This window comes from Nanorana parkeri, unplaced genomic scaffold, assembly GCF_000935625.1.
Source record: "Nanorana parkeri isolate BGI_ZX_2015 unplaced genomic scaffold, ASM93562v1 scaffold17, whole genome shotgun sequence".
Lineage (NCBI taxonomy): Eukaryota > Metazoa > Chordata > Amphibia > Anura > Dicroglossidae > Nanorana > Nanorana parkeri.
The window spans coordinates 2149774-2173597 of NW_017306285.1; the positions used below are offsets into that span (position 1 = coordinate 2149774).

General features: G+C 44.4%; 1 protein-coding gene across 1 annotated transcript; it reads left to right on the plus strand.

Annotated features, from left to right (window-relative positions):
- Positions 1 to 16044: 16044 nt before the first annotated feature.
- Positions 16045 to 23221, plus strand: LOC108789492 (opioid growth factor receptor-like). The gene is made up of 8 exons (XM_018559520.1): positions 16045 to 16122; positions 17830 to 17886; positions 20002 to 20062; positions 20863 to 20941; positions 21441 to 21507; positions 21588 to 21739; positions 22776 to 23134; positions 23214 to 23221. Exons 1-8 carry the CDS (start codon positions 16045 to 16047, stop codon positions 23219 to 23221), a joined length of 861 nt encoding a protein of 286 aa, XP_018415022.1.
- Positions 23222 to 23824: the final 603 nt, after the last annotated feature.

Here is a 23824-nt window from a genome sequence, read left to right on the forward strand (position 1 = left end):
TTACGGCTAAATTATAGTGTATTTTCAGTAAGCAAATTATTATTGCATTGTTTACCTTTAAGTATTTTAGTTTTGCCCTTCCAATTTACAAGCTTCTGCTTCCTTTTTTGCTATTTTGGTAAAGAGGAATTGAACCCTGGAAGCCAAAAAAAGGCAATCAGGGGACAAAGGGCTAGTCACCGGTATTTCTTGCGGTCTCTCTGCAACTGATCTTCCCCCATCTACTGACTTACCATACCTTGTATCGCACTGTGCGGAGGCGGCCATCTTGGTAGGGGCAGGGTTTTGCTTCCTCATGTCATAGCCTCCAGCAAGGAGAACAGTGAGCAGCACAGAAGTGACATCTCCAAATCTCCTGAGACTAGCAGTCAGAGGCAGCAGCGCCTGAGGACTCAAGCTGTAGATATACAGCTATCAAGGCTGTAGGTACAGGGAAGACTTGGTACCCTCGCATACCAGGAAGTGCCTTGCTATTTGTCAGAAGGAGTTCTAGACAAAAGGTAAATTTTTTTAATGTACTGCTAAGGCACAATTAAGATTTCTAGATGTTCCTATAGCACATTAACTCTTAACTAAGTGAGTTGAGTTCAGGTCCACATTAAATAAAGAAATTAATAGATTAGCTACTGGTGGGTGGGTACATTACCTACTACAATGACTCAGTAATGCCTAACTACATAACAACTAGTAAGATATCAGCTGCACATGGAGTGCATTGTTTTCAATCAACCTATAGATTTATGAGAAGGAGCAGTAACCATTGTGTAACACTACAGAGCAGGAGGTTGAATCTGTATGGGTAATAATCAAATATAACTGCCCACATGTATATTAATAATTTCTAACTATATAGAGAAACATTTGTTTTAAAAGTTTTACACATCAGTAAGATTATTTAAGTCATGCTGATCTCTTTTACATGTATATATAAAAATAATACACATTTCTTTTTTTTTTTAAACGAAGAAATAAAGATTACATTTGTGGTTCCACCAGATTACTGGGTTATTTTTTTTAACATATTTTCAAAGACCAAAATTAATGGAATGTTTTACAGTTGTGGCATCTCTACATAGCTTTGTTATCGACGTTCAACCTGTGGCAGATGAACACAGGAACCAGCTTGTGAAATGTGCCACTGAGATCTCACAAGTGTCATTATATACAACATATGTGGAGCAATGGTCATTTCAATATTTGTATGAAACCTAGCAGACAATGGATCCTGACTGAGTAACAAAGTGAAGAAAGTATTGGGATTCACTCGGACAGTCCGGGTTGTGAGTCCTGTATGTGCTCTGTCCAGGTGTCAGGCCAGCTGCAAACTGGACACAAGATGTTATGAAGTTAGGCGTACAGGGGCAACCATGGGGTTCCATTGTTCCAATTTGAGTGCATGGAGCAGGCGCGGGACACGGAGGGATGCTGGAACTCGGGCAGCAAGGAGGTGTCTGAAACACAGGTAAGTCTTGAAGGCACAGGGGCTCTGCTTCAGTCAGATGTGTTGCTCGCTATCTCTCCTAGCTGTCTCTCCTCTCTCTCCCCTGGCTGTCTCTCCTCACTCTCTCCCCTGGTATTCTCCCCCGGCTGTCTCTCCTTGTTCTCTCTCCTGGCTGTCTCTCCTCGCTCTTTCCTTTACATTCCCCCTCCAAAAATTGCTGTTCGGGTTTCGCTTGAAGAAAAAGTGGCAACCCTAATTGGGATATAGTTGACTACTAATGTGGAGGGCATTGAGGAGCACTGTTGCTAGCTAGGCCAGCTCTCCGAATGGTTCTCAGTAGTGCGCAATGACCTAGACCTTGAGCCTAGGGCCTAGATCTAGATCTTGAGCCTAGATGCCTAAAGCCTAGCTATAGATCTTGACATCTAGCCTAGATGTTCTGAAAGGAAGATGACAGAGTATGTCAGCAGGTGAACAAGAAGAAACAACTGATGGTTCTGCTTGGAAGATATCAGTAACTATTAGGGAGCAATGAAAAAAAAAAGAAAAATCAGAAGGAGAAGAGAAAGAGAGAGTAGTTATTGGGGAGGTGGACTTGGGTCTTGAGCTGGAGTTTGAGGGGATGAGTCCTTCTCCAGAGTTGCTATCTGTCAGGGAATGTCAATCGATATTCATAGTGCAGCTTCTGTGCGTATTAAGCGTTACGGTACCAATATTGCACGTGCATATGCGCACAAAAGGTCCAATGCGCGCATCCGTAAGTCCCGGCGCGCACGTGCTGACGTGCACACGCACATTCCTCCCGGTGGAGCCAAATGGGCTATTTAAGGATGCTTGTTACACTTGCACCTTGCTGAGAGATCTTCAGCTGTTCCATGCTATTGTCTGACTCTGTTTCTGAATCTGTATTTGAACCGGCTTGTTTCCTGATCCTATTGCCTGCCTTCTGACCCCGGCTTACCCACTGACCATTCTTGTGGATTCCGATTTGGTACTACTCTGCTCACACGTTGCTGAAGCCGGCCTGCCTTCCGACATTGCCCTGCTTCTTGACTTTGTACTTCACCTGCCTGCAAGTTACTGACCCGGCCTGTCTCTGATTCTGCTTCTTCTGCCAATCCTGGTGCTACCCACTCACTGCTGGCATCCTCACCTGATGGTCGGCTTCTTCTATCACATCCATGGTCCAGATCTCTGCACCATCTACCCTACAGTGTACAGCATCAGCTTCAGGCACTCGTGCCTCTCTCCGTCTGCAGACCTTCTGTTCCATCTCCAGGGGTACTCAGACGGGAACTGCAAGGGGATGCCTTCCTCGTCAATTCAGGCTCATACCAAGCTACATGACACCATCTTTTTGGGTTATACATAACTACAAACTAAGCTAATTACAGTTGAAGTCTGCAGGGAGATAATCTTCTATTCATCTGTCAATAGTTACCCACTCATCAACATCCTGAACATTGAAGAGCTTCTGCTACAGCAAAATTGGAGAATCTTTGCCTGGTTTGATTATTCTTGATTTGTACCGTCTGTGAAGGTTTCCATAGATCCAGGTCATAGTATATCTAGTATCAGTTCTTCGCATTCAACTGGACTTGTTCTGTAAAGTTAAAAATGCTTCACAGCTTATCTTGCAAAAATCCAGTCACCATGGAATGCGTTGCGGTAAAAGTTGATTTTCCTTGATTGGTACAGTGATATGCTGATGGTAGGGTCAGAGTTTGGTGCACACAGTTTGATTTTTCTGGGGATACGATGGAATGGCTGACATGTCTACAGGAACTTATCATAAACCAAAATCTTTAAAGGACATCCCCAGCACCTTGACTCTATGGGGCTGATGTTGAAATGTTCCACCCAGTGTGTAGCTAGGCGAATGCCATTCACATGGCAGTCCCACCACTAGATGAAGCTCCTAGGCACCATCTACCGGCGGGAATGCTATGCAAAGTTATACACTGGGCTGAACGTTTAAACATTAGCCCTAATAGTCCAGGCTGTTCTGAAGTGGCTCTTCTCCATTACTAGATAGTTGTATCTAAGAAAGCAGCCTGCTTCATTACTGCACCCCTGCTGGAAGAGGTAAGGGGCAGTTGAAGAGATGGGAATCCGGGATGCCTCAGGTCTGAAATGTATGTATGTATGTAATATATATATTAATATGATATATTATATTATTCATATATTATTATTCATATATATTATATATATTTTATACTGTATATACACCTGTGTGTTTGTAATGCAATAAGCTGCGCACACCTATGGGTACATCCAAGGTTATACTGTGAACTGGTCTTGATTCATTGGGAAAGGGTGCAACCATGCCCACCCCAGTCCCTCCCACCAAAAACTTGTGTTGTGTACCTACAAAAACCTCTGTCCTCATAAAACGGAGGCTTTACTGTTCTTCACACAGCAGTCAAGGCAGCATGGATGTATCAAGCATTGATTTCTATGGCATTGACACAACCCTCAGAGCAACCAGAAGCTTTCTTTCTGACAGGTGGGACCAAGCTGATAGCTTTGTGGATGAGATGGCTGATGAGATACTTTCATAAGCCTGTCATAAACTGGTAGATTTTTGCATGAACATTAAAAAAAGGAACATTGGATAATGTCATCAAAGACTTGACGAATGTTGTTGCGAAATCTCGTTTGATGTTAACGTTCGATTTTGGAATAAATGGAGTTTCCCCGCATGAAAATCACATTCACTGTTAGAACTTCCATCATTTAAGAAAAAATTCCACCCTGCTGCTTTTTTTTGTCACTGCAGAGGAACATTATCAGTGATTTGGCTACATTAAGTGTTATAAAGATTCAACAAAGTCTGAAAATAAATTTTTCTGAGCAAAATTTGTCTTATGTGTGCCCGGCTCTACAGACACCTCTGTGTCTTGTTTCTTAAACAATCCGCCATCTTCGAAAGGGTAAACCAGGAAATAGAAGGCTTCCTGTGCTTGAACAGAGTGAAACAAAAAAGAATATCACCAGACTTGAAAGGCCTGGGGACAGGCAAGCTCCACTAAACCCGGACAACCAATCAGACCGGATCAGTTGCTTTTCATATTATACAAATTCCACACACCCTGTGCGTCTCATATTCTCTCGCTGTCTATAGGTGCCAGTTAACAAACAAGCCAAGAAAAGTCAATTTTTTAATCATTATTAGGAGATGACTTTTATATGAAAATCTGAATATGGTAAAATCATTTGTAGAATATCGCTACAAACAACAAAAACTCAGAACAAATCCTATGGTTTACAGTAAATAAAATGCACATCCGGCCAAAACATATTTTGTTTTTGTCTATCTAGAATGAGATTTCTCCTCATTTCCCAATGTAATTCCAAGACAGGAAGTGAGGGGAAGTCTTCCCAAGAGGACACAGACCGCAAATAAAAACTTCTACCCATTTCTTACTGCGTTCAAACCTAATACAAAGTTTTGGCTAGAGATACACTGTATGATGTGTCCCTTGCTTCAGTCATCTATGCTTATTCTGCCTTCGTACCCAGGGACGGATTTCCCACAAGGCCAACCAAGGCCTGGTCTCTAGGGCAGCATGGAGTAGAGGGGCAGCAGGGGTGTGGAATTCCTATCTCCCGACGCCCGGGACATGAAGTTCTTGGCGCCGGGCGTGTAGGTGTTTTCCACATTAAGCCCTGTTTTGGGCAAGCAGAGCTAAATGTACAGCGGGGAAGCTGCCACCTGTTTTGTACAGGTGGTCTCGGTGACCTCGCCAAAGATCACTTGTATGCAGCTTGCAGGTCTGCCATTCTCCATGAGGGGGGGAGTTGTTGGGTAGGGGCAAGTATAGGAACGTCACCAGCACACCAGCACGACAGAGACTTAGACGTCAGTGCAAATCCATTTATTTGATGTCAGTCATTACTCAAAGTGTCATCTTTGAGTAATGACTGGCATCAAATAAATGGATTTGCACTGACGTCTAAGTCTCTGTCGTGCTGGTGATGTTCCTATACTTGATGATGGTGAATGCGGCGCCATCGGCGGTCATTGCGAGCACCCTCAACACATGTTTGGGAGTTTTGGTAAGGAGTGCTACAGGTCCATGGACTTTTGTATTGTCGGGTAGGGGGACGCATTGAGCAACTTGGCCTTGGGGCAGTAGAGAGAGTAAATCCAGCCCTGTTCGTACCCAGTGGCCATTATAATATATGGAAAGCCAAAACTTTTCTAGGATTTGGATAGCATAGGGAACGGATAAAACCTCTGTCAGTTTTTTCTCCCAGATTGGAAAATTGAAACAACATTCCAAAAATTTGTTTTTTCGAACGAAATTCTACTGGTGTATGCCCAACTTTACAGCTTGACTCATGAGTTTCTTCTCCACCCAACCCAGACCACTTAATTAAAAGCTAGGTTTACCTTTTATACCCATAATAAGTGTATAACATGATATACTGTATGGTGCTAAAGACTCCCTCCGGCCCACCCAGAACCCCCCCCCCATCGCTACCTAAAACATGGGGTTCTTCTCCCCACAGGTTCCTGACATTTTAAATTTTTTTAACCCAGCAGGGCTATGTGTGGCTCTGTCCACACAGACGCATCCTCCATTCGCAGATTTTTTGACAGGATCTGTGAATGGAGAAACTCTTCAGTCCCATCAGTCACCATGGCAAATGGACTCCTAGATCCAAGTGCGATGACGTCACTGCATTTGTATTTCACTGACGCTTCACTCCATGTTGCTGGAAGTCAATGGCTCAATACGGAGAGCGGGGTGGGAGGAACAATCTGCAGGACCCAGAGCACTGCAATGCTTTACTGGCTCAAATGCAAAAAAATAATAATGATGATGATGATAATAATGATGATGATAATAACGATATTGATGATAATAATAATAATTAATACACATTTTTGTATTTTGTGAATATGTGCATTTATTATTTTTTATTTTGTGAATATGTGTATTTATTTTCTTTTTTAAAGTGGACTTTACCTTTAACTATGCATGATGCAAAAAAATAAATAAATGCATATCTTCCGTATTTATCAACCCCGGGCTGCTGCTTTAAAGGGTGTGTCCTGTAATTGCAAAATGCAAGAAAGGAAAGTGAAAGTCGATGGAAGCCTGGCAGCCCGTATAATGGTGCTGAAATAGGTTACAGTTCCTCATATTTTTTTCTCTTGCAGGCGCAGCAACGATTGAACACTAAATCTACTTTGGAAGTAACTTTAGAAACTTTTTGAAACAGCTAAAACTAGAGGTAAGTGTAAAGCCGGCTCATAGTTTATGTTGGGGCTACTGTCTACCTTACAGGAAGATCCCTTCCTTCCTCTGTCATTGCTGTGCATATAGAAAAGATTCATGTCCCTGATTGTATAAATAGAAGGCGGAGGAGCTATAGGTGTGTGACCCTGTTATAGAGATTATTAGTATATTCACAGAGCCAGTGTACAGAGGTTACCCCGTTTATGTCAAAGAGTTTTCGCTGCTTATTAGTCATGCCGGCTATAGCTTTGGACAAGTCTTTAGCAAAGCCTGAGCGCTGAGATATTGAACACGTCTTATTATATACTATATTATATTTTTCTATTTTGCAATCTCTGACTTTTGTTGGGAACTTTGCAGCATGGCCTATTACGGAGGCTACGGTTACCATCCGCAGGACTGGGACTCAGAAAATGACTCCACCTGGGATGAAGATGGGGAGGATGAAGAACCAAAGAGCAAAAAAGAAAAAACTTCTCATCAGGTATAAATGATATATTGTGCTGCCCTACGGTGCTGGAGTATATAGGCCCTGTCCACTTTTTTCATAGCTCTGCCCTATGGTGCTGGGGTATAAAGGCCCTGCCCACTTTTTCATAGCTCTGCCCTATGGTGCTGGGGTATATATCCCCTGCCCACTTTTTTCATAGCTCTGCCCTACGGTGCTGGAGTATATAGTCCCTGCACACTTTTTTCATAGCTCTGCCCTATGGTGCTGGAGTATATAGGCCCTGCCCACTTTTTTCATAGCTCTGCCCTATGGTGCTGGGGTATATAGGCCCTCCCCACTTTTTTCATAGCTCTGTCCTATGGTGCTGGGGTATATAGGCCCTGCCCACTTTTTTTATAGCTCTGGATTTATGCCTGTCTCCAGAGTCCCTAATGATATCCTATCACTCTGTATAGGAGATGCCGTTGTGTGTGTGCACAGGATAGCTGGGGGAAAATCTGCAATGCAGGATTTTAATGGCTCATGCACACGAGTGGCTGAGCCCATATAACATGAATTTTGGAGTACAGTATTTCCTCTCGCCAGGGAGCTATAGGTGCTGCATACAGCCACAGCCTGTCCAAAGCCACAGATTTCCTTTGTGTCCTATGTTGTGGATTTATGCCTGCCTTCAGAGTCACTAATTACATCCTATTACTCTGTATAGGAGATGTCTGTGTGTGTGTGTGTGCACAGGATAGCTAGGGAGAAATCAAGGATGTATACATGGCTTTGTGCAGACCTTAACTGTCAGCTAAGGGTACATCTGCACTTTATAATATATTAAGATGAACCTGCCCAGGGCAAGTTGTCTGCCACTATACTCTAAAGTACTCTGATCTATCCAAAAACCTGTCTATAGTTCCCAGTGGCAGAGCTATTTAATGGGCTATGAGCAATTTGATGGGCTTATGTACACGTGCAGCCGAGCCCATGCAATGTAAATGTAGACGTATTTCCCCCCCACCAGGGAGCTATAGGTGCTGCATACAGCCTTTCTATAGAAGTCAATGGCTGTGTGCAGGTATTTTTAACCACTAATAACAGAAAGGTATCCAAAAACAGCCAATGCGTTTCAGGGGCCAAACAATCTCACTTCATCAGAACTTTGACAACAATCTTGGCCCTCCTTCTGTCAGTTGCTGGGAGATGTGCTGTGTCACTAATGGGCCGTCATGACTGACAGATCGAACAGGGGAAGGAAACTTTCTATCGGGTCACAATTGGATTTGTATTCAATTCAGGACTCATGTGGGACCTGCTGAGGAAATGTGCCAATTCACAGGTGTTGCTTTTGAATTCCTCCACCTGTGCTCGAGGTCTCAGGACCCCATAAACAGTTTATTTTAATCCCACATAAATGTTTTTTTTTTTAATGCATTGGTTCTGCGGTACATGGACAGTGTGGATACTCTGAGACTTTTAAAGACTATAGTGAAGTAAGCCACATAAATATATCAGCAGGGATATTCTCAAAGAAGAAGTAGGACATTGCAGACAACAGAAGTGATTTTATCACCATCCAAAGATTAACTCCAGTAGACAAACCCTTAAAGCAGGGGGAGGCAACCCAGGAGAGGTGGAGATCTACCTAAACAACCATGAACAGATCAAAGGTCACCAGGGTGCAGCATGCATTTTTTTAAACTGACTTCCGGGTTAAATGAATGTTGTCTACATACAAGACCTATGTGTATTCTTACTTGAATCTCGGTCTACTTTGTCTATTTCTTCTGGATCTGTGCAGTAGTACAGCATGACAAAAACTCCTGCACTTTACCTCTGTGCAGGTCAGGAGTTAGTAACACAGAGTGCAGGGGTCAGTATTATGTAATGTAGAGTTTAGATATCAGGCGTAAGTAACATGGAGTGCAGGGGGCAGTAGTATGTAATGTAGAGTTCAGAGGTCAGAGTACAGGAGTTAGTAACGGCTTAGTGCAGGGGTCAGTATTATGTAACGCAGAGTTTAGATATCAGGCGTAAGTAACACGGAGTGCAGGGGACAGTAGTATGTAATGTAGAGTTCAGAGGTCAGCAGTGCAGGGGGCAGTAGTATGTAACGCAGAGTCCAGATGTCAGGAGTAACTAAGGCAGAGTTCAGGGGTCAGTAGCATGTAAAGTAGAGTTCAGAGGTCAGGAGTAACACATAGTTTTGAAGTCAGGAGTAAGTAACACAGGGGTCAGAGGTCAGTAGTATGTAATACAGATTGAAAGGGTCATCAATATGTAGCGCACATTGCAAGTATCAGGAGTAAATAAAAACACAGTGCAGAGATCAGGTGTAAGTAGCACATACCCCCACAAAAATACCCCTTTTCCTGTGCAGACATCTCCCCCTTAGCTAAAATTGCCCCAGCATAAATTTCCCCTTCCTTCACTTTCTGAAATGTACTCACAGACCTCAGATGCAATGCGTCTGGCAGTCTGTGGAAAGTCCTATCAGATTTCCCCTTCGTTGTGTCATGTGACATGCCAGAGACATGAAGAGGCTTAGGACTTCCCTCTGCTCTGCATTAACATTGTGCTCTGATCTGAGGTCTTAGGCAATGTCAGGAACTAGCGGCACGATGGAGTCACTATCAATTCATCAGATGGCTGTGATCGACAGGTAAATTGTCAATGACCACTGGCAGCCACAGGGTCACTTTTAAAGAATAGCTCTCCTTTGAAAGGGTCAAGTACTTGCTCCCCAGCTGCTACAAGTATTTGACCCTCAGATGAGTCAAATACTTGCCCCCCCCCCCCCCTGATGGCCACTGTAGCTCCTTTCACTGGTGGGAAGAAATGAACACTCCTTTAAATGACAGACTGTGCTAATGAGGAAAGCAAAATCTCTGACTGCTGTCATTGGCTGGAGTCCAATCTCTTAGCCTTAGTGTCTTTTCCAGGTGGCCAAAGTATTATATACCCAAGGACATCGTTATGCTCAGAGCATCAGATCTCCGAAGAATGTGCCAGTGGTTGCAGTTCTAATCCCTTAGTATGTGCTATTTTCCCGTTGGCCAATACCCAATGTTCCCTAAATAGAAAAATGGTCATAGAATGAGCCTTCACTTTTAAGTGTCCCTGGAGCTGTTACATGCCTGAGCCCTCTGTTGCGGTGGCAGGTAGTCTTTTTCCGTTTACTGCACTCTATCATGAGCGTTTAGTTTATAGAGTTACAATAGTTGCAGCTCTTATGCCTCTGAGCTGTTCTTCCTACAGTGTAAGTTTTTTTTATAAGATATTAGCCTACCATCTATATTACCTTCTCTCAGTGACCCATGCAGTCATTCTCCTTTATAGGCAATATACAGCATCAGCCAACTAAAAATGAGTATCAACTAAAGGGATAAAAAGTCCAGTACTTGGAAAACAGGTGAAGTGACTTGACCAGGGCCATAAGGTTTTCACACTTCTATTTTTTATGCATTAGGTATTGTAGAATGTGCTATGCTTTGGGGGTGCCTTAAATTACTGATGACCAACTGAATCTTAAATAAGTGTTTGGTTTATTTACAAACAGGGATATACATACATTCTAATTACAATTAAGGGAAATGGAGAGGGGATTTGAAGGGGGTCAGTAGGGATAGGAATTGAGGTTAGGATCCTTCAGCTGGCAACCACATTCTCTCTTTCATTCACACATGCCAGGGGTTTTTCTCTGTGCTCAGAACACTCCTCTCCAGCAGGTCTCAGCGAATCACATTTTTGATTGTACAGTCCAGAAAGACTTGTCTTGTCCAAGGGGTCACCAAAGTTACCATTGTTCCTGCTTGTGATGGTAACCTGAGTTTGTGCAGATGATCACACAGGAAGAAGGTTCCATCATATGTGCATTGCTGACACAGATATTGGCAGTAAATACCAGCAGGGGTGGGCTCGTCCCAGGAGATAAGACAGTCCGGCACTTCTTCATTCATCAGCGTCCCTGCCCCAAGAAACCTTTGATGGTCCTTATTTGCGTATCACACAGCCACGTGTTCATTCAGTGTAGGATATCAAGAAACACCTTTATATCAAATCTTTTTCCATTGATATTAATTTGATCGGCTCCAACAGGTATTACTTACCCTCTTGGAGACCCAAGCAATGATTCTCTTATTTTAAAATATTCAGAATCAAGCCAGCTAAAAAAAACACCACTAAGCGTTATGAACTATACTATCTGGGACATTTGGAAAGTAAAGTGGCTTGCCCAGATCCATAAGCCGTTCACTCAGATTAATTGGATGAATTATTTTGAATGCACTGGCCAGAGCTGTTACTCTTAGCCAATGAGCTGCCAGCTCTGTTTGTACAAAGATTTTCCAACTGGCCCCTTTGATCAGCTGATCTAGGGATGCTGGTCGAAAAGGGTGCTGACAGCAGCACCCACAATACGAATTTCAGCCGGGCACCAGGCACCAGGCACAATTTGCAATGTATAGCCACCTTAAGAGGTATCACCTTGTCTCTGGGACCAAATCAATAAATCTATATAAAGAATAGGTCAACTAGAAAAAAAAAGCAAGGTATAGGAAATTCAGTACCTAGGACACCTGAGAAAGATTGTTGTACAAGTATTTTTTATTTAGGAAAAAACAGAAATACGTTCCATCCACAAGGAAACAATGCCAAAAGGCGCATGTGGGAAAAAAACATCACGGTACATTATTAGAACGGTTCACTGATGGGTTACAGCATGACAGTCATATAATAGCTAGTGCAATGCATCACCATAAATCTGGACATAATATGACATCTGCGGAAAACAAAGGACCTCCCACTCATGAGCCCGTGCGAAATCTAATAAATCCAGGATAACCTATGCATAGGCTCCTCGGGTGGGCTAGCCCCTGCTTAAGGCCCGGAGCGGGGCTGCCAGCTACCTGCTGCTGCTGCTGCAGCAGGACGCCAGCATAACCCCACTATTGGGTGATAAAGCAGCATACCATATCTTTGCCATCATTCCGTGACATCCGGGATGGGTTCCCACAAAACTTTAGAAGAACCCTTAGGCAAGTGAAGAAGAAAAGAACAAAAGACAAGAGAAAAGGACATACAAAGAGAGGAAAAGAAAGAAGAGGAGGGGGGCCGCATGGGGAATCGGGGGGGGGAAGGGAAATCAGCTCGCCCTGACCGGGTAAATCCCAATCAGAGGGCCAATAAGTCGCGATCCAGTCCCATCGGCTGTACATAGTCCAGCCAGGGCGACCATGTTTTCTGAAAGGAGGCATACGAGTCGTGTAGGATAGCCGTAAGCTTCTCATGCACCATAATACCCATGACTCGCTGCTTGACTTCTGAAATAAGCAACGTGGGCTGCTTCCAGGCTCTAGCAATAGTTCCTTTCCCTCTTCAGAAGGTGAGTGACCGGCCTACCCAAGAGGGCCTCCCAAGGACTACGGACAATGATTGCACCGAGAACTGACCTCAGCAAATTATAGACCCTGATCCACAACCTCTGCACCTTCGGGCACTGCCACCATATATGAAATAAGGTGCCCCTGTCCGTACAGCCCCGGAAACAACGGGGTGAAACGGAGGGGGCAAACTTGGAAATTCTGTCCGGGGTCATGTACCACCGGAACAAGACCTTGTGTGCGTTTTCCTGGGCCAAAACATTCGGGGAGCATTTCGTCGCCGCCGACCAAATCTCGGACCACGCGTGTGGGTCCAATGAGTCCCCCAGGTCCCTCTCCCAGGCCAGCATGTAGGAAAGTTTCTGCTCTCCGACTGATGGCACCAACGAGGCATATAGCAGGGTTATTAGGCCCGCTGAATGGGGATCAGACCAACAACGAGACTCAAAGGGGGTAAGGGTGCTTGGAGAACCAGAGCTGTATCGGAGAAGTGACGTAACATAAGTTGTAGGTATCGGAAGTTCTCTGTAAGAGGAACGTTCCATTGAGTGCGAAGATGTTGGAAGGATTTAACCCCATCAATAGACAATAGGTCCCTAATGTAAAAGGGGTGTCGTCGGGACCACCACACGAACGCCGATGCGTTCTCATTAGCTGGGGGGAATGAGGGAGTCCCGAATATGCCTGAGAGAGGGAGATGGGGAGACATCAGGCCCGCAGTATATTTGACCGAATCCCACTGCTTCAAGCTGAACCGCAAAATGGGGTCCTGGATGGGGGGGCGTGAGGAGGGAAGAGTCCATAACAAATTGTGGATTGGGAGGGGGGCACATTCAACTATATCCATGAGAGCCCATTGGGGCAATGCTGTGGTGGAGTGTAGCAGAGTTAGCGGAGCAATCTGGGCTGCTGTGTAGTATTTTCCCAGGTGGGGGAAGGTCTTTGTGAATGAGTTGCCCCAGGAAGGTGTTAATTCTAGAGGCCAAAACTTTAGCCAGGAGTTTCACATCGGTGTTGAGTAACGAGATGGGTCTAAAGTTAGCCCAGGAATGTGGGTCTTAGGTATCATGACTATATTCGCTTTAAGGGCTTCAGGAGGAAACGGATGTCCCTGCTTAATATAATTAAATTGGGAGGTCAGGTGGGGGGCTACAATGTCTGTAAACTTTTTATAAAAAAGGGAAGAGTATCCATCCGGCCCAGCTCGTTTGTTAGATTTCAATGATTTAAGCGCACTTCGTCTTCAGTGATATCAGAGGCCAAAAGCTCCTTATGCGAGTCCGTCATTGCCGGCAGCTGACAATCTTGGAAAAATGTCTCCGCCTCGGCCGAGGCAAAAGGGGGTGGTTTTGCATATAGGTGGGCTAAGTGGTGCTGGAATTCCTGCAGTATAGCTTGTGGATTGCTAGTTAAAACTGAGCCCGCCGTGCGCAAGGAAATGGGGCGTTTAACTGGCTTAAAGCAACGAAGGCGTTTCGCCAACATAGCACCCGGTTTGTTGCTGTGGGCATAAAACTTCTGTCCGGCCCAGCGCAGTTGGCGTTCAGCTATATCGGTGAGGCAAAGATTAAGTTCCACCCTTGCCTTTTCCAGACTGGCCCGCAGTCTAGGCGTTGGCGAGACTTTACATTGTTCAGTGAGGCGTTCCAACTCCGCCTCCAGGACCAATCTACGAGCCTCCCTGTCTCTCCGCCGTTGGGATGCTAACTGAATAATGTGCCCACGAAGCACTGCCTTGTATGCCTCCCACAATACGGTGGGTGAGGATACAGAGCCTACATTCTCCCTAAATTAAGCGGACGAGAGAGAGGCTAGGCATCCACCAACCCCACCCCAGCAAAGGCAGTCTGATAGCGGTTGCTATCTGAGGGTGAAGGGGACAGTGGCGGCCTAGATAGTAAGAATAAGGATATACCCCGGTAATGATGTCAGTTGAAGGAGCCCAGCAACAGGGACACAGGCTCGTCTCTAAACACGGGATGGGGAATGCGGAAGCACTGGTGCCCTCCCAAAGTGGACACCGGGCAGATCCCTGCTCCCTTAAGTACATGAAAGATCATTGCATCTAGCCAACTAAAACAGTGGAGGAAAAATAATTAAAAAAAAAAGTGAGAGAAATCCACCATAGGAGGGTTGAGGGAGTCCAGTTGAGCAGTCATTAGGAGCTTCTATTGGCCAGTCCTGTCAATCCGAAGCAAATCAGAGAGAAAACATCTGCCGGGGTATGGGGCTCCATGTGGCATTCTGGGAAGTCCTGAAGCAAGTAGCAAAACGAAAAAACAGAAAACAAAACAAAACAACACAACTGGACTCCGGGGTCACATGTGATGCAAGAAGCAAAAATAAAAATAAAAATAAGGGAGCATCCAACAGTCAGCATATGCTCATGTAAGCCAAACGCAGCCACCCTAGGGGGCACGGAGCAGTACCTGCCTGGTAAAGGGTCGTCAGGGCGTCTGGACATACACGGCAAAACGGCTGAAACAGCAAGGGCAGAATACAAGGCCGCGGTGTGCGGACCAGGGAAGTAAATCATCCGTTGGGCTTGCTGCGAAAAACTTGGGAGCCTAAACGTTGCAGGGCCTGGGATCTCCGTGGTGAGCGGCCAGGATCGTGTGGGCCCTGTGATGAATGGGATCGTTGGGAGGCCTGGCCATTCCGTTGACGAGGCTGCGAGCCTGGGGAAGAGGAAGGAGGCTCCGCTGGAACCTGGAGGCCAATCTCTCGGAGGAAAGAACGCACGTCTTCAGGAGACCGGAGCTGGAAGGATTTCCCCTGGTATGTAAAGAGGAGACGGAAGGGAAACCCCCATCTATAGTTGATGCCCGCATCCCGGAGAACCTGCAGGTAGGGCCGCAGGACTCTGCGTTTCAAGATGGTTGAACGGGCCAGGTCCGAATACAAGCTATAGGGGTGACCCTGGAAGGACAAGGCCGGTACCTGTCTTGCGGCCTGCAAGAGTCGCTCCTTCGTGCGGAAGTAATGTAACTTAACCACCACATCCCGTGGCGGTCCGTCCGACCTCTGGGGTCCGAGCGCCCTGTGAACGCGATCCATCTCCAACCGGTCCGCAGAAAGGTCAGGGGCCAATTCCTGAAACAGCGCGGTGACCGAGTCCACGAGATCTTCAATGGATTCAGGGAGGCCCCTGACGCGGATGTTACTGCGCCGGGCCCAGTTCTCGTGATCCTCCAGCTGGTCACGGAGAAGGGAAAGTTCCGTCTGGGCGGTCTCCAGGTCTTTTTCGTGGCCTTCCAGTATGGTGGTCACATCATTCATACGCGATTCCAAGGAAGCTGTACGGTGCCCGATTTCTCTGATTTCCCGCCGGAGCTCCGAGGTTATGGTTGCGGAGGCCTTGGAAAGTTCTTCCTGTACCATGTCCCGTATCCGCACGAAGAGGTCAGGTGCATGTGATCCTCGGGATCCCGATAGCTGTTCAGCAAACGGGTCCTGGCTGTCCTCGGAGTCAGCCGACATGCGAGGAGCGGCATCGTCATCATGCAGGCCGCCGGGCGCCATCTTGCCCAGAGCATGGCGCGTACGAGGGGTCTCAGGAGGTTGTTTGCCTCGTTTGTATTTGGACTGGGGGACCTCATCTGGATGCCGGGGGTGAGTAGGTGTTCGATCCGCTCGGGGAACCGACCCAGCTGGCTAAACGATAGCAGAAATGGGTGTCTCACGGCTCAAGAAGTGCGGAGCGGTATCAAGGAGCAGCCATCTTGTACCGCTGCGCGAATGCGCCCCCGCGAAAAAACCACCTGAGAAAGATTGAGTGGCTTTTCCCGTGCCACAAGTCTTTAACTCATTAACCAGAGCTGTTTCTCCCTGTGCTATGAGTTCCCCTCAGGGATCCAAGCATTCATCCTTCTATATAAGGAATATAAAACATTAGTCAACTACAAAATTTAATCGACTTTGGGTTAAGGAGTTTAGTACCTGGGGCACGTGAGCGGTGAAGTTGCTTTTCCGGGGCTATAAGACTTTCACTCAGAACTCCGACGGAAAGCCTTGGGGACCAAGTGGTGCTGTATTTTTTATTTCTTCTTCAATGCTCTTTTCTAATTATCTGAGGGCTTTATTTCTGAAAGAGTAGAATGAACATGTCTGGATAATGTAGCTTTATTAGATTTAAAAGAAAATAAGTTCATGTAACTGTGAGTGAAAGCCTTGGAGTCCAAAGAAGCTAAAGAAGCTCCTATTCTTCTCAAATGTCCTCCGTGCACTTGGTAGCTGAAGTTTTAGATTCCGTCGTTTTTCTATTACTTTTTTTTTTACGTGGCTAGTTGGCTTTTACTTTATATTCCTTAAAAGAAGAATAGATGATTGTGTCCCAAAGATGATGTGATAGCCCAGATGGTAAGAGCTTTGATAATGTTAAAACATAAAATAAGTTCTGATTGCTCTGAGGCCCTTTTAACATGTCACTCCATCCATTAAGTGTTCCAGTGGTTGGACTTCTGTTGCCTTGGATGATGTTTTTTTTGTATTTTTTTAATAGGAGAATGAATGCTTGTTTTTATGAGAAAGGAAGGTAGGATCCCTGGCTGATAAAGGGGAAGTCTACCTTGTTGCAATCTGATTTTGTAATTGACTTTGCTTGTGCAACTAGGGACAAAGCATCTAGCTAGCTAGTTTCTTCTTGTATCCATTCCAGCTAGCTGAAGGTTGATGTAGACAACCATGTATGAGAATAAAAGTCAAATTTAATACAAACTAGAGTTTGGAAGACTCTGGTTTACCTTTATTGTGAAAGGCACCACAGACTCCTTTATGAATCTCAGCCAAACTTAACAAACATGTATCCTGTGATTAGATATTTACCTTTTAGACCTTTTAGGAGAAAAGCATCTACGTGTACCCGATATATTAGTTTTTCTATGGCCCAATCCATTATTGAAAATGGATAACTCAGAACAAAACATAGGACAATCAAGGCTTGTAAGACATTTACTGCACCCACCTAGGAAATATAAGCAGCTGAAGTTACATGAGGATCTCAACTTTTCTTGTAACAATTGCGATTCTCCAAGACGCAGATAGTAAAAAGAACCCCAACAATTTTTACCAATATATTAACAGTAAAAAGGATGTGACTTCTAAACCTGCCTAACCCATTGGCCAGTGAACCCATCAATCAAATAAAAGGCCAGTGATGTGGTTTAAGAGTCATGAATAGTCTTGGTCTACAGATCTTTTCACTAAAGGTGACCTTTGCTTATGTTTTTCCATTTGTTGGCATGTTTTTTCCTAATCTATTTTTTGTGTGAAATAAATCAAATTGGAAAGTTATTAATTTTGTTTTTCGAATTCTTGTAGCATAATCCGCGGAGAAGAGCACCCCGGGACATGCAGAATTACAGACATGGCTATCCGGTAATTCTCTCCTCAGTCTTGTGCAAGCTGCACCTTGGAAACGCATATTCAATTAACACTCATTAACACATAAAAAAATGCACATCATTAATGTGCATGCACTAATGCAACACACCAGACAGGTGTGAAGGGGCATCAAGGGTTCACATTTCATAACTTCATTATATTTTTTTTTGCCTGCCTAAAAGAGAAACATAATGCACACTACCCAACTGTCCCTCCTTTGGACCCAAATCCCTCTATCCCTCTTTCAGTGGCATCACAAGGGGGGTGCGGCCCAAGATGGCCACCGGCAGGTATCAAGAAGATGTACCAAGATGGCCATTTTCGTAGGTCAGTGACCTATGACCCCCTTATACTCCAGAAAAATTTCCAGGTTAAAAAAGTTAAATAAGTGAACATATAGGGCGTTTCTAATATAGGAGAACCTTTACAGTGACTGTATATTCAGATTCCTGCATAAGTCCAGCTGGAGGCATGGACAAATCTGAATGGCTCTATGTACTCGAGACCTTTCTCAGTCAGTGTGCCGTGGCACCCAGGGGATGCCTTCTGGCTTTGTGAGTGGTGCCTTCAAATTTGCACTAAAGGAGGGAACTTGATGTGAAGGGGGTTCCTGATGTACAGATGGGCTCCTGATGTACAGATGGGCTCCTGATGTAAAGAGGGGGACATGAAGTGAAGGGGGAAACTCCACATCAATTTGTTTTGTGTTTTTTGGCCTGGGGTCCCCCCTTAAAATTTGTACCAGACCCCTGTCTCTGATGAGGTTGGTATTGATTTGGGGGGCTGGGCCTCCTGGTGTTTTTTTTACATTTCCTTTTGTTTACATTTTAGACTTGGGCGCCTCAAGATTTTGCATACTTTTAAAAGGTGCCATGACTGTAAAAAGCAGCAAAACATGACGAGGCTGCACAAATAAAGGGAATAGGATAAATTGCCCTTTCCCTGTAAAATGAGGGGTTGAGCTGCATAAAATCCCCCTCCCTTTTAGATTGTAAGCCCTCAGGGCCAGGTCCCTCCTTACCATCTTGTCTTGAATTGTATTGTGATTGTAATGTCTTTCTTATTGTAACGATCGCGGCTGCGCTCCAACGTGGAGCGCAAGCCGCGGAACGGAAGTAGAGGAGCCGATGCGTTCCAGCGTGGAACGCATCGGCCCCTGTGACGTCAGCAGCTCCTCCCACACTCCTCCCCTATAAAAGGCTGACAGAAAGATCAGTATGGCGTTCCACTATTGCCAGAGAACGCCAGCTGACAACCAGAATTCCCTTTCTTGGAGCATTGGACCTGTGACCTGGAGGAACCCTCGTTGTGCTAGGACACCTAATAGCAAGTACAGCTCAGTCTGAGACAGCCTGTCCCAGATAGAGCTCTCTAAAAGTCATTCCTTTTTTGACCTCATGCAACCTGTTGTATGGACTGCCTAGGTTCCATCTGAGCCACGCCAGTTAAAGGGGAAGTGCTGATAATTCTTTTGTGTGATACTACTTACCAAATCTATTATTTGTGCCTGCTTGAATCAAATGCTGATAACTCTTCTTGTCTGTGCACCTTATCAAAGTAGTACTATAATTGAATCCACGTGAACCCTACATAACAGTTGTAACCCGGGTATGCTGTAAATACCCTGGGGCTACTCGTGTGCATCACCACTTACCCCTAAGTAATTGCGGCACATGATGGTAGAGCTCCTAACTCTCCGTTTGTGTTGAGAGTGACGCCTGGAGCTCGACCCTGAAGCCGTACCCTCAACCAATTTCACCTGAGCTAGGCACACTCCGCAGCTGAGATTCATATATCCTGACCTAGCCGTTACACTTATATTGTAAAGCGCTGCGCAAACTGTTGGCGCTACATAAATCCTGTATAATAATAATAATAAAATAGGCCCCCAGTTAGTAACAAGTCATACAAACAGCTATGAAACAATCAGCAAGGAGGCATCCAAGCTTACTCCGTCTTGTACAGCTCTACAGCCCAAGATGCTTTATGGAAGTGAGCAGAGAAAGATCTTCCCAACCCGCTACACATATTCCTCTTTTGTGACCATCCTACAAGTGATTACACATTGTCAAAGTCAGCAAATCTTAATGTGTGTTTTCTTGTTCATAGGACAAGTCACCCAAGCCAAACCTTCTGTTCTACCAGAACAAGATACGCTTTGAGCCTGATGGTCAGTATGGATAATATCACCTTTCTTCTCTAGATGAGTTAAACATTTTGTGGAAAGAGCCACTTCCAAGAAACCAATATGCATCTTGCCCCTTGAACTGGTTTGGCTTGATAAACCAGAATTCTGATTGGATGCTGTAGGTTACAGCTCATTACACACAGCGCTTTGATCCTTGTACAGCTTACTGAACAAGGTTGATGGGCTCGTTAAAGGGAAATACAATGTTGTTAAGCTATAATTTGCTTTCTGGAATTATTCATAAAAAAAAAAATTTATAAAGGAATTATGTTTTTGAAACACACTAGCAGCATTTCTTTTAAACCAATTCTGTACTATGGTTATGTGTGGCAGAACAACAGGATCACTTTATCGCCCTGCGGGAGATGGCACATACCTGTTTCTGAGCACAGAGGAGCATTTTACTCACTTCTCTTCCTTTGCTATGACAGAAATAGGTCTTGGTGATTGGCCCAGCACTATCACATGACTAGAGCGACTCTCAGTTTACAAAGGCAGATAGGGAATGCTATGTCCTTTCTGTTCTCTCTGACAATTTCATAAATAAAGCCCATTATGATTTTTCCTACAAATTCTTTCCACAATCTTTCAGTGCAAAGCCGTTTGGTTCTGGGCAGTTGATAAGAGTGCCCCATGTTAGCCCAGGGCAAGGGATTATTGGAAAGACTCCAGAGGTGGCCACCACCATTATTCTCTAGATAACTGTCATAAGTGAATAAGTGATCTCAGTATTCCATCTATATATGGGTGAAAATGTGACCGGTTCTATGTATCATATACAGGAGAATACATAGACTACATCCATGAACGTTGGTGCAATGAATATGAGACGCTAGAGATGAACCATAACTTCATTCAATGGTAAGTTTGCTTGACATGCTTTAGAATGTGTTTTCTGGGGGAGAGGGAGGTCTTCTTCTCTTACATGGATGGTAACTGGGTCTCATAATAAACAATACTTGAAGAGATCCGGTTTTCTAGCAAGGATTGAAATATTTGTCTTAAGTTAATAATTACATTTTTAGTATTAATTAAGATTAAGTTTTGAACTACTTTAACTGTACAGGCTGGCTTATGAAAGATGTATATTTGCCCCTTTGTTTGGCATAATTAGAGCTGTAAAGTTCCCTTAGCTCAACTGTCTTATAATGCACGCTGTCTCGTAGCTTCCAAATTTGCGTAACACAATAACTAACAGCCCATTTGATGGTCATCTTCCTGTCAACAACAGGACTCTGTTATTTGATACTGTTATGCTCATTTGAAGGTTTTGGCCCTCAGCATCATAGACCCGTTGGTTGCTCTGTAGCTTCTCTATACTATTGCCACTCTAGGATGTGATATTCTTCTCTGATTCCAGGCTGTTTCCTCTTCGGGAGCGCGGTGTGAACTGGTTAGCCACTCCCCTCACTCTGAGCGAGATTGAGGTACTAGCAATTTAATCAAAAAGTCTTTGTGACCCATGACTAGGATGATGAGCATTTTATTAACTCTGCATATGTTTTAGTTGATGAAGAAGGATAAAAAGGTCATGGCGAGGATTCTTAAGTCATACAAACTCATGCTGGGATTTTATGGGATTGTATTGGTGGACGCCGACACAGGCATGGTCGCCCGGGCAGAAGACAACTGGGAGGATAGATTTTACAACCTGAACAAGTGAGTGACACTGTATAGAAATATTTGACTTTCCACCACCAATTTTGATTTAAGCTGCAAGGTTGAGGGCTGTCATCCTCATCCTGGTTTTATTACTGAGCCACTGAAGTGTGCAGCTGGTGCAGTTAGAGGTTCAGAGCTGCATGCGTGTTCCAGGTCACTGACTTGTAAAGAGGAACCTGTGTTGTTTATCAGTAGGGAAAGGTAATGTTGCAATAAAGGCTCTGCCTTGAGATGCCTAATGGTTGGAGCAGTGCTTGGCTCTGGTTAGGACAGGGTGTGGAAGAAGTCAAGGCCTATGTGAACAATGTGGCCAACATTGGGTGGATCCCTGAAAATGGGAATCAGTTTAGAGCAATTGATAGTCATTTGCAGGATATAGTTGGACCTTATGTTCATTAATATTGACAGTTTGTTTGTGGTATTGACACATGCCATTTTAGATTACCTAATCCTCTCAACTTACCTTTGTGCCACTTTTCACTGATGCATTTAACATAGCGCCAAGACTATTACCCATTGTAGTGACCCTTAATGCCCCTCCGTGTTGCTTTTGAAGGACCAGACCATAATTGTATGTCAAAATCCACACTGCAGCCCGTCTACGAGGACATAAGCTCTGCACAGACCACTCCTTCGTGTCTGTATCTTTTGATTATGTAGTACCACCGGCATTGCCATGCCTCTCTAATGTCAGCGTGACCCAGACACGTGCTCTGCACTGAGGCTACTCTGCTAGGTTAGCAATCTACAGTGAACAATAAAGTGATCTTCCTCCTTCCATGTTCACTGGTTTCAACAGTTCCACATTTCTAGCTCTGTTAGAATTGTTTAGTTAGAATTAGTATTGAGACACTATTAAGTTCAACTCTTGTGCCACACAGGGAAACAAAAACAGGCACTAAAAATGTTTTTAGCTTGCGTATCACGGGTAACAGGGATAAAGGATATAATTTAGAGATAGGCTGTGACCACATTGACTCCTAGCAATGCTTTTATCTGTGTTGGTAATGGACACATGTTTTATTCCCCACAGTCACACACACAACAGCTTGCGGATCACAAGGATATTGAAGTGTCTGGGGGAGATGGGCTACGAAAAACTACAGGCCCCACTGGTGAGGTTTTTCCTGGAGGAGACCCTGTGCAATGGCAATCTACCAAATTTGAAAGAAAGTGCTTTGGACTATTTCATGTTCACTGTGAAGGAAAAGAAAGAACGGCAAAAGCTGGTGCACTTTGCTTGGATGAACTACGAACCACAAGAAATGTTTATTTGGGGGCCTGTGGACAAGCTCAGAAAGTTTAATCCTCTGCCACAAGATGCTGAGTCAAAATGGGAGCCTGACGTTCCAGGAGAGGTCAAAGTGCAAATAGACAGTGAAGTCTCTGGAAGTATGCCAGAAAATAGGAGACATGGCTTGGTTAGGAGAGTTTCAGGTCAAATAGCTGAGTCTTTTCTGGTTTGTATCAGGTTTGTAAATAGGTTTGTAAATAGGCTATTTCTGAGATTTTGGCCGATTAGAGGCTTTTTTAGAGGTCGCATCTTCTGGTTTGGAGGTGAGGCAAGAAACGAAGTTCGAATAAATGAAGGCCAATTCAGTGTGACAACAGAAGGTACTGGGACTGGAAAAAAGAATGATGAAACTGTAAATATTTCAGGAAAATATAACACAAGGTCAGAACTGGTTATGAAATCAGAACATGAGAGGTTATTAAATGATCATGAAAGCAACATGGCAGAACATAAAGAGCAGGATGTAAGTGCTGATGGAATAAATGAAGGCAATATGGAGGAGAATGAAAAGACTGCCAAATTAGGGATTGAAGTCAGTGGGATAGAAAGTGAAAGTAAGCCAGAAGATTGGAAACTCATATCCAATGTCAAAATGCAAGAAGAGAGACAAGTAAAAGAAAATGATAACAGTGAAGATTATTCAGAAAAGATCACAAAGGACATTAAGAGCACAAACCTGGCTTCAAGAAATAAACAGTTAAAAGGGACTGAAGAAGAAGAAGATGATGATACAGAGGGTTGTGAGGATTCAGATGGACATAGAAATGAGAGTAGAACAGAAAATTGTA

Excerpts from the sequence above, each read along its gene's own strand:
- LOC108789492 (XM_018559520.1), top strand. The coding sequence starts at position 16,045 with ATGGCGCGTACGAGGGGTCTCAGGAGGTTGTTTGCCTCGTTTGTATTT. Across the intron at positions 20,942-21,440 it reads AACCATAACTTCATTCAATG|GCTGTTTCCTCTTCGGGAGC; the intron begins GTAAGTTTGCTT and ends CTCTGATTCCAG. Across the intron at positions 21,508-21,587 it reads TCACTCTGAGCGAGATTGAG|TTGATGAAGAAGGATAAAAA; the intron begins GTACTAGCAATT and ends CATATGTTTTAG.